General features: G+C 44.4%; 1 protein-coding gene across 3 annotated transcripts in view; it reads left to right on the top strand.

The window, feature by feature from the left end:
- The first annotated feature begins 242 nt into the window (after positions 1-242).
- Positions 243-11,495, top strand: part of GALNT7 (polypeptide N-acetylgalactosaminyltransferase 7) — a 79,999-nt gene continuing 68,746 nt past the window's right edge. For 2 of the 3 annotated variants that reach the window (XM_027676718.1, XM_027676719.1), the window contains exon 1: positions 5,852-5,978. In XM_027676718.1, coding sequence (XP_027532519.1) covers positions 5,853-5,978 — 126 coding nt within the window. In that variant the 5' untranslated portion in view covers position 5,852. Of the gene's footprint in view, positions 361-3,388; positions 3,531-5,851; positions 5,979-11,495 lie in introns of those variants that run through there. The other variant, XM_027676720.1, reaches the window with a different exon arrangement.

Raw genomic sequence — 11,495 nt, 5'->3', positions numbered from 1 at the left:
CCAAAGAAATACGAAAATCTAATTAATTTCCAGTTGTAAATTTTTCCATTTTTTCCCACAAAGGTAATGTGGATCTTGTTCAGACTGACAATTTCACCAAATTAACTCCACTTATTTTCTATATTTGAAAAGTCTATTAGAAAAGTACATCAGCATCTGAAATGTGGGTGTTTACACCGTTCATTTTTTCAGCATAACAGAAATTGCAGCAACCTATTTCAATTTTCTCTGCCCTAGATTCAGGAAATGATGCAAGTTAATTTCTGTTTGAAGTGCTCAGAAATGTGGTGCCTTGGAAAGGGAAATTTTCCGGACCTGAGATATATTACTACTCACCCTTACGTCTGGCTCAAAATACAGGTAAGAGTTTATTTGAAAAGTAATTTAAATATATATTTTATTTTTTAAATGGCATAACTATGCTTAGAATCATTCCAATTCTTTTCAAACTTAAATGAAACACCCACATAACTATCCCATCCACTATTTTAATGAGATCTAAATCTGTCAAGCATTGTCAACACTCATCAGAGTGTGGATATTTTGAGGATTTTTAAGTGCAAAAGAAGTTAAATTTCTTCAGACAAAAGCAGTGTTAACAATACAACATAGTTCATAAACATTGATTGGTACTCATTAACAGAAAGGGCAGCTGGAATAAAAAGTGTTTTTACATTCCGGTCTTCAGAACATTGGTAGCATCCAGATCAGTACAAAATAATGAGCTTGCTTACTGTTGCTGTGTGGGAAAGGAGAAGAAGAGCTAGAGGTGATACGGTAGGAGAAAAACAGACTAAGTAGGCATGACAGGAGTATGGGGGCTAAATGTAATGACAGGAACTTCATAACATGTTCTTCATAAAAGTGACAGGAAAAGCAAAGGAGGCAAACAGCACTCTGCCAGAAGCATCCATTCAAATCCTGAAATACTGAAGAAGAATTTTTTGGTAGGATATGCATGGCTAAAGCTCTATCTTAAAAAAAGAAGGATAGTTGAGAATTACAGGAAAAATGGTACTGAAGATTGGAAATCATGAACACTAAACAATGAAGATTAAGCACATCCTAGTCTAAGTTGCAAAAGCATGTATTAGATACTACTGAGAGGCACTTACTTGAATTAAAGTACTTTTAAAACAATCTCAGAAATTAGGAAGAATTTAAAATCCTGTACTTCAGCTCCTTTTTATCAACTCTGAGGTTAAATATACATTGTAAATATTTAGGGCATAGATTTGTCTTCATAACATATGCCAAACTCTGCCCTTATGGATTATTCCAAGCAGCAACCACCTTGTTAATCCAGAATCTTACTGCAAACCCCTCAATGCTGGGAATAGTGTCAGAAGGGAGTATGAACCTGTTTAATACTAATTAAGGTAGATCTGGCAAGGCTTCTCCAGCCACACATTGAGTGTGCAATCCCTCAGATGCAAACTATGGAAGGTATGTCTTGGATTCCACCTGGACATCCCAAGACTTCAATATACAGCACTAATAGATCTGCTGTAGGGGTAATACACTACACTGGTTTTCCATATGTGTCAATGGCCAGCTCACCTTAGGTCCAAAGTAGCAATATGGAAAACAGCATAGGCTTTGTTCATAGATGACCATCTACATGCAAATGATCTTAAAAGTGAAGAAAGTGAAGCAGAGGAGGTTGGAAAGGATGGGAAAAGGAATTACATGGAGCTGGAAGGTTTCACTAGAGCAGAGGTGTTGCTTGTGTTGAGAGTATTCAGTTTAGGAACGCAAGTTACTGTCTGCCAGCTGGCATTTTCCAACACTTTCTTTAATCAAAGCATGACCAAGTTGGCTGTTATATGAAGCCTAGAGTATATCACATAGTGAAATACTGCACTAAATAAAGTGTTGGTAGTTATATCTGGAAACATCTAAGGAAAGTGAAATTTCTTGAGGTCTACAATCCATTTGTCGTGATTTAACCCCAGCTGTCAACTAAGCACCACATCACCTCTCACTCAATCCCAGCAGGATGGGATAAAGAACTGGAAGGGTAAAAGTGAGAAAACCTTTGGGTCGAGATAAAGACAGTTAAATAAGTAAAGTCATGCACACAAGCAAAGCAAAACAAGGAATTCATTCACCTCTTCCCTTGGGCAGGCAGGTGTTCAGCCATCCCCAGAAGAAAAGGGCTCCATCACGTGTAACGGTGACTCAGGAAAACAAATATTATCACTCCAAATGTCCCCTCTTTCTCCTTCTTCCCTCAGCTTCATATGCTGAGCATGGTATGGAATATCCCTTTGGTCAGTTGGGATCAGCTGTCCCAAACTCCTTGTGCACATCCAGGCTGCTTGCTTATAGGGTGGGGTGAGGAGCAGAAGAGGCCTTGACTCTGCAAGCACTGCTCAGGAACAACCAAAACATCCCGGTGTTATCAACATTGTTTCCAGCACAAATCCAAAATGTATCCCCATACAGCTACTATGAAGATAAACTGTATCTTAGCCCAAACCAGTACACCAATGCTAATTTCAAAGAGCCGCTTGTGTTTTGTGCTCACCGCACTGAGCAGAAAGAAAAGGTGGTCTCTGACGTAGATTTTACAAAGACCACCTATGTTTTGACAGAAAAATCCCCCTCAGATGAGTAAAATGGGGGGGTTATGTACAGTCAAGCCTTTACAGCAGCTTGTTGCGTTATGAACTTTGTAATACATTACTTTCATCTTGATAGGTACAAAAGTCTATAGGAATTTCCTTTCAGACATTGTGTTGAAGCAGTTTGTTTTATTGTGGCCAAATATTCAGGACAAGAGTTAAGAGGCACATCCAAATCCAGACGCTTCTCCCATGTGAGCAACTGCATGAGATTTTGACATTTGTTAGTGACCCTGCTCCAGACACCATCCCCCAAATCCTCAGCAATAAGGCAACTGCATGGCTTAGGGGATTGGTAATCCGATACCTCACCTCCAGGTCTCTGATTCAAGAGCAGCAAGACTTTGCAATGACTTATATGCCATTGGATATTTATTTGGAGGCATAGCTGGAGAAGTGAACATACGATTTCTGTGCAACAAGCAATAGATGTCCACATATAAATACAAACATTATGACAGTTACCAGTCTATTTGAAACATCTGAATGACTGAATATCAGTCTAAAAGAGGTTGATTAACTCCCTAATAACAGTCAGAATTGTGTCTTGTTTTAGTGCTGCCTGGACAGTACAAGTGTCATAGTTTATATTTATATATATATATTTTTATATATACTCATATTTTATAACTGAGAGAGGCAAAAATTTGTGTTTAACTCACTCTCTTTTCCCCTCCAGGCCATAAAAGACTTTGAAAAGTGGTTTTGAATGTTACTGCAGGCAGTCCAAAGCCAACTTTAATTTGCATTTTCTGTCTTAGGTGATACGAATTCAACAAGAGTGAAAATATGTTCTGCAGGTCTTCTTAGGCACTTTACTACACAGGAGAAACTGTAAGCTCAGAATTTGAAACTTCAGCATATCCTTAAAGAGGATACAACTGAAATAAAACTACTTCCAAGGTCAGTATTAATCTAATACTTCTGGAGTCAGACTGCCTGGCCAGTGCATAAGCAGGTGGTTCTCCCTGTTGAGAAGGCACCAGGGCAGGCAGGTGTAATAGTCAAGCAGAAACATGATGCCTTCTCCAGTCTCCTGTCATTGGCGGTTCTGGAAGAGAGAGGGGCTGGCTGGCATGAACACCCTCTCCATTGCCCCATACTGCCTCCCAGTGGTCTTCAACTTCTTCTCTTTCAGGGTAAAATGCAGAGTTTTTAAAATGCTGTGTACAGAAGCCACTGTCCTCAGACAACTAATGGGGGAATACACTGACAGTAAGACTTTGGGTATCTAAAACCAAAACAACAAAACTCTTGGTCATCTTCTAGTGTGCAGCTCTCTGTGATAATGATGGACATGTGGTTTGCCTATGGGTTTCAACAGAACATACACCTTCATATAAAAAAACCCTCAAACCCAGTTTTGGCAGGCAGCCTTACAAATGTGAGTTTTCATCGTATCGACTTGGCATGCAGAGAGCTCTATCCCTGTCACTCTCAGCTCTGAGAAGCAGCAGCAGTGGTGTCACATCCCATGGCTGTAGCGAGTTTTACTGTACCCGCCATGCAGTGCTAAGTGTAACTTCTTTTTTTGTTTTACTCTTCTTGAGTGTGCTGAGAGCAACAGCACAGGAGACTAAAATGGGATCCCAAACATGGAGAATGAAACAGCATGAGGAAAGAGCACTGTTTGCTGCCATAAGGTCTCCAGAAAGGAATGAAACAAGAGATGGGGAAAACACTTCTATACTTCTTTGACAGTCTCCAGAGCTCCATAGTCTACAGCCCCAGCTTGTCTTTTCCTTCTAGGCTCAGGAAGCCAAGGGATCTGTTCAGAGCTGGGCACCTCAACTCATGTCTTTCCCAGCAAAAAACCCCAATCCTCCCAGCCCTGTGCAGATGCTGTTACCTACCTGAAAACAGTCACCTAAACCTTTGTGTTGGGATGTTTGTCTAATTACTGCAACTGCAAACAGGGAGGGGGTTTGGGGAAAACAGTTCTGATGACCTGTGAAAGTCACAAGGCTGTGCAAACACCTGTAAGGATTAGGGCTGTTGCCCATGCCTTAAACATCGCATTTGTCTATGTCTCATACCTTGATCTTACAGAATGGGGAAGAAAAAAAAAGCACACAGTGCTATAGCACAAGTTATACGAATAAACAAAGACTTCCGTGTTTAGGTGTGTCCAGCTACAAAGGTCACTTAGGTGTGGGGATTTTTTTCCTCCAAAGTGATCCTGTTCAGGGTGTAATATCCTGTTTCATTTCTATACTCCTTATCACTTAAAGTTAATATTCAGAATCCTTGGATCTGATATCCTTCCAGTGCACACAAGAATTAGAACTAAAAATCATCAAAGCAAGCGGATAATACTGAATATACAGGAAAGGGAAAAGTATTAAATTGTATTGTTCTTGCATCACTCTGCTTTGTGGAGAGCTTACATTATCATGTTTGTGTGTGTGCGTGCACGTGTCAGATTTCTCCAAAGGAGGAAATAGGATGCCCAACTTTTAGTGCAGAAAATTAGTAACAAAACACACTCAAGCTATGGGGCTGATAGCATCTCTGTAATCTTGTACTTAATCTGCTATCCGCAAGAAAAATCTGTTGCCTTTCCAGTGCTACTCTGCCCAGGCTGCACGCAATTAATGGGCCTGTGTTACCCTACGCCTATGACAACCCTTCAAGTTAAGCGTTTGCACCTTAATTTTTAATAGTCGGTGCCCGAGCAGCGCTGCCCACCCAGCTGGGAAAGCCCAAGCCCCACTCGAGCTCTCCCACTCCTCCCCCTTCCCGGCGGGGTGCAGCCGCGGTGCGGGCGGCAGCAGGTGCACGGGAGCGCACTCCCGGCGGGGCGGCCGGGGCGGGGGCAGGAGCGAGCGGCGGCCCGGGGCGAGGCGCCCCCGCCCCGGTGCGGGGCGGCCACGTGGAACCGCGGCTGCCGCGGCGGCCACTTCCTGCTCCGCATCACCCCGGCCGCTGCGCCCGGCGGGGAGGCAGGCGCGCAGCCCGCAGCGGGGAGCCTGCCGGGGCGGAGAGGGGGAAGGAGGAAAAAAAAGGGAGAAACAGAAAAAAAAAAAAAAGAAAAAAAGAAAGTTTGTACGTGCGGCGGCGGGAGGACAGCCTCCGCAGGCGGGCGGCTGCCGGAGAGCAGCGGCGGCCGGGGGAGGCGGGGGAGCGGCGGCGGGGCCGTGCCGTGCCGCGGGGGGCGGAAGGCGGCCGGTGCGCGGGGCCGGGCGCTGCGTGCGCGGCGGCGGGAGGCAGAGGGCGGGCGAGAGGATGCGGCTGAAGCTGGGCTTCCTGCTGCGCGCCGTGCTGCTGGCGGGCAGCTTTTTGGGGCTGCTGCTGCTCTGGTCCTCGCTGTCGCCCCGCACCGAGGAGCCGGATCTCCCGGGACGGACGCGGGTGAGTGCGCGGCCGCGCCGGGGCGGGCGCGACGGAGCGGGTGGCGGGGACGCCGCCCGGGCTGTGACCGGCGGCGGCTGCGGGCGGGCGGGGGGCGGCTGCCCGGGCTGCGGCCTGCGGAGCCTTGCAGGCCTGAGAGGGGAGCGCGAAGCGGCGGGGCCGGCCTCATCCGGCCCCCGGAGCCCGGGCGGCGCCGCGCCGTGCAGCTGCCCGCGGCGGGGCTCGGGGGAACCGTGTTGCCGGCGACCCCGGCGGCCCAGCCCGGGCGATGTCTGATCCCCGGTGTCCGATCCGCGCCGCCCCACCCGGAGCGGGGCCGCCACTGCCCCCCGCCCACCCGGTGCCCGCCGCCGGCGCCGTGTTGCGGGCAGTGTCCCGCCGGGGCCCTGCACTCCTTCCCTCACTCCCCGGGACTTCCCCGCCGGCGATGCCGTGGGCACCCGAAACCCGTGGGTTCGTCTCCCCTTTGGGGCTTTTCCATCCCTAAATACCTGCGCCGATGTCCGCTGCGCGTAAGTGTCCTGCAAAGGTCTCCCTAGAGGTTCAACAAAGGGTGCAGGTGTTCCCTCGCCAACTCACCTAGCCGCCGCCGCGGATCGGCTTCCTGGCGCTTTACTAACCAAATGGCAGGCTTTGCCAAGGAGAAGCAGCAGATCAGGTAATTTAAAAACAGCGCACGGAAAGCCAAAAGGCTTTATCCAGCTGGCGGTGCAGATCTTCCAACCCGAAATGGTGAGGTGTGAGGTGGGCAGTGCATCCAGAAAAGCTTCAGGATGTCAGAACAAATCTGCAGAGCGAGTCTTGCCGTGGCCTTCTATTAGTCAGGTGAGAATAATCTGACCCTTTGACACCAAGGTCTCAGAAGAAGTCAAAGTGCTTCTTCTGTTTTCACCAGATGTTTTAGAGCTCAGGAATGTAACTGGACTTAAGGAGATCGGCTTGAAGTAAGATTAGCCAAGATTAAAATCATCTTGGAAAAGTCATAAAATTTTCCAGTGATTATCTTAAAAAGGGATCTTTTAAGATGTGTTTGCTAATGATCTTGGCCCTCTCTAGTGGGCTGCTTTCAATAATTGTGGAAGGCAAGTGAACTAACAGAACTCTTGCTTTCAAAAACTGGAAATGACTTTGAACTCCTTCAGCAGCTGTTCTGTGTTCTGAAGCTGTTACAGTTTGCTGTATCTTGGCAGTTACTGCTGAGGTAATAGGCCACAGTGGTTCTTTTGGGGTTAAGCAGTTTATTAAGTGGTGAAGTTTCTGTAATCTGGTCTTCTAGACCCAACATGAGCTTTTCTGTGTGCAGAAAAATCTTCAGGAATTTATTTGCATACCTCCCAAGAAAATGTCAGGGAGAAGACATTTTGCATCAAAAGCAGTCAAGTTACTTTTCATGGTCAGGAAAGGGTTGTAAACGGACCTGCAAAGTGACAATCTCTGGGGAAAAAAAGTAGTTGTGATTGCATTGCTGTGTAGGGCAGTGACCATCTTCAGATGCTTATTCTGGGGTGCCAACTGAAGTATTGCAGCCCTATAGTGCATATGCTTTATCAGCCTACTCGGGTGCTGTAATGAATCATGCTGTCCTTTCTTATGAGCCTAAATGCTTTTACTTGGAGACTTTTGGGCTGAACTCGTGTATCTACTTCCATTCTCACATGAGGTCTAATTCAGAAATCTTTTCTGTCTGGCATGTATGCCAGTAAAGGAATTGGAAGAGTTTTTACGGTCCAGCCCCTGATAAAGCAGCATTCTGTCTTGATTACCCTCCCTTGACTGGAGGAGGAAATATCCATGACAGCCATCTCAGGAAATAATTCAGTCTTTGTTGAGAACAAATATAATCATATTGAGTAAACACTGACAATGATGAAATCTAAACAGAATATCTGGTTCATTAGCTAGATCAGCTATTTACTTGCTGTTGTGATACATATGAGAGTGGGTAACACATGCTGCTTCATCATTTTCTGGGAAAGAGTATCGTTTTACTAAATTTGTGTTTTGGTTTGGAGTGCCTTCCACCTCAGAAGCTGCTCAGGTAAGGAACAGTAGTTAAGCAGTAATGACTGCATTCACTGCTAGCAGTGCTTCACAGCATATTTCTGGGGAGCTGTCAGAGCCCAGTATGTCCAGAGATTAGGACCTGCATGCCCTGCATCATGCTAGGAGAGGCAGAGCTGATCCCAAGAGGTGGGCTTGTATCTTGTGGTGTGCTCCCTGCAACACCTGGAAACAGACTGTGCATTGGTACAGCTTCAGGATGTGGGAAGTAGGAGTTTAATCTTAACTGTTTCTTTAAAATGCAGTGCTGTGCATGTTGTTTGGTTATACAAATATGTGTGTTTGCTCTGTTGTTAGTTGCCCAAAAGTTTGTTAAGCCAAAGATGACACATTAATTCTTCTTCTTCCTGTACAACACCCTCCTCCCTTTGCTTGTGTTGAAAGCTCTAGCTAACAAGTATAAAATTCCTCCTCAGACAGTGCTAGTTTAAAATAGAATTTACCTTTTTTTAGCTAACCTTGGCAGTACCCTTTCCCTCTCTGCACTGTAACCCTTGTCACTTTTTAATAACACCGAAGCATTAAAGATCAAAAGATCTGCCATGTTGTTCTTTTTTAGTTGTAACCTTGAATCTTTTCCTGCTTACAGCAGCAGCCAACAGGTAATATTGAAGACCTTGTAGTGTTATAACTATGTACCTTTAAAAAATTATTCCTTCAAATACTGTTATGTTTTTTTCTACTGATAAAAGATTTCAGAATTCTTTTGGAGAATTAAAAAGATTAACATACAGAGAGTTTTCAAAATAAAAATGAAAGTGGAGAAGTGGCTGTTTAGGAAGGAAATGAGAGAACAAAGAAGTAATAACAGTAATACAGACAGTTGGAGATAAGACCTTTCTTTCTCATGGAAGTTTCCCACAGATGCTATGTTCATTGAAAATATATGTAGAAGTTGGGAGGACAAAACTCTTCTCCAGGTAACCCGACTGTGGAACTTTCTCCAAGAATCCATTTGAGGAAAAAGTGCTGTGGGATTTGGAGGGAGAGGTAAAGTATTTATTTGCATTATCAGAAATATCCAAAGACAATAAAATCACTCTTATCCTTAAGAGCTTTCAGTTTTCAATCTAAACCAAATAGAAACAATGAAAATATATTAATGTCTGTCTTTAGAGTCTTTAAATGAACATCAGCTTTTTTGTAAGTAAGGTTACCTGCTATCTAATAGTAAGGACTGCAAAGTTACTGAATATTTAGGCAAGGACTCTATTGTTTATGGCTGTGATAAAAGATTAGGTAGAATCATTGATTTAATTAGCATGTTGTGGTGTCTTTTGGATGTTTTCTGATACCTTCTACTCTTCTGGTCAAGGGGTCACAGTTTTGGAGGCAGCAGGAAGTGACTGAGAATCATAGATTCAGCGAATATGCTGAGTTGGAAGGGACCCATCAGGATTGTCAAGTCCAGCTCCTGGCCTTGCACCATGAGCGAATCACACCTTTGAGGCCATTCATCAGAAGACTGCTGTAGGGATCCCAGCTATAGTACTTGTTGGTCTCCAGCAAGGTGTGTCACTAATGATCAGCCTCAGAGGCACAGCCTTAAAAGGTGGTGTTGTCAAGGAGTAGGTAGTACAGCAGGCAGAACCATAGGACCAAAAAGTAAAGAAAGATTCATTACTGAGAAGTTGAAAGCATATTTGGAGTAAATGTACTATAGGTCAACTTTAACTCTCTGAATCTGACCAAATACAAATGACTCTATTCATTTGTCCATATGAAGGACATAGTAAGGAAGAGTGTCCAGTGTGTTCCTATGCTCCGGAAGGGGATTAGTAAGGTAATAAAAGATTTGTTGGAAGTATGTGGCTGACCTTGCACAAGTCAGAAATGTGGTGGTGAGATTGATAAACCCACAAAATAAATTCCATGTTCTGTCCTGTTCACGTGTACAATGAGGAGAACTTCCTGAAAACTTGGCATGGGCTGCTTGGCCTCATATCTGGGAACACGGTGCTTCAGATTTGAAGCATTACAGTATTTTCAGTATTTCCCATAGCCACTGCACCTGAGCCACCGATGGGCTTCTCATATATTGAAGGTATTTAATTTTTTGTATCTGTAAGTGGCATGTTTTTAATGGGCTTTTGTTCCCATCATATTTGTTTGTCAACAGTTCTCAGACTTTCTGGACTGTGTTCCCAGGGCTTTTTTTGGGTGGCTTAAAAAGTTGGACAACTGTCTCCTTCCTCTTACTACCCCTTGACAGCATGCATATCTCCTATATCAGACATGCTTTCAGTGCTCTGTAACTTAATAGGAGCTTTTGAGGTCAGTTTCCCACCCTTAGACATTTATACTCTCATCTCCCAGCCAGGACAGTTAGCTGTTAGCTGTCCTTGCTGCCAGATGTCACAGCAGCCATGCCAGAGTGAGGGAAGAATGGTTGCCCTTGGAATGGGAGAGGAGGCTTTGCTGAGTGCCCTACTGCAGGTGGCAATTCTAGCACGTCCTTCTGGTTCAGGAAACCAGATGATGGGCTTGCAGCTGGGGCTATGGGCCTTCACTGACTGCCAAGTTTAAACATTACAATTCCCACATGGACAATAGAAGGTGGAGAATTTATGATGTGGAGGCAGAAGCATTAGAAAAAAAAAAGAGAAAAAAGCTGAATGGACATTTTTGAGCTCTGGTGACACCTCTTCTGCCCCACTTTAAGAACTACTAATATCCTGTATACCTTGGCTGGATTGTCACTGAGATCTTAATGACAAGTTGCAGACTGAACTTGAAGTGTTATTGTGGTTTAAATTAGATTCTTTGGTGTATATCCCAGAGGAAATTCTTCACTTTCCCTTGAGGAATAATGGCAAGTGTGTTTAGAAGAGAAACTGAGACACAGGAATTTGAAATTGATACAATTACTGGTGGAAAGGCAGGAGTCAAACTAGGATGGTAAATCTGATGTAACAGGGAGAGTGGTGTTCAGTAGTGAAGGTATTCAAGTTGTCTGAACTTGCTAAAAACATGGTGGTACACGGGTGATTAAATAACAAAATAATTTCTCTCCAACTGCTTTGTATCTATATATTGGTCACTTTTTTGACTTGTTTGCCTTTCCATAATTGCATGAGACCTAACACAAAGGGCACTGCATTGGTTCTGCTGCTCTGGCATTATCTAGAAGCTCAACACCGTCATTCATCACCTGGGTATGAAAAGCTCCATACAGGTGCAGGGCTAGATGTAGCCACGCTGCATTCTCCAATCAAAGCTGTAATAAGTCACTACTTGTCATAGAACATTCAGCAGAAATTAACATCTTGGCAAATTTTTTGTGCTCAAAAAGTTCTGTTTGAAATCTGTGCACAGTGAGCTAGTGAGCTTGCTATAGCCAAGCTACTGCCGTTGTGGAAAGTAAGCATCACTTATTAGAGTAATCTTCAGTGTTGCTAGCAACAGTAATAGGCAAAATGTTTTGAGATATTAAATGCTAATTTTTTAAATTTGTGC

This window comes from Neopelma chrysocephalum, unplaced genomic scaffold, assembly GCF_003984885.1.
Source record: "Neopelma chrysocephalum unplaced genomic scaffold, ASM398488v2 Primary Assembly neopelma1_42, whole genome shotgun sequence".
NCBI lineage: Eukaryota > Metazoa > Chordata > Aves > Passeriformes > Pipridae > Neopelma > Neopelma chrysocephalum.
This window is presented reverse-complemented; position numbering and strand designations above follow the sequence as displayed.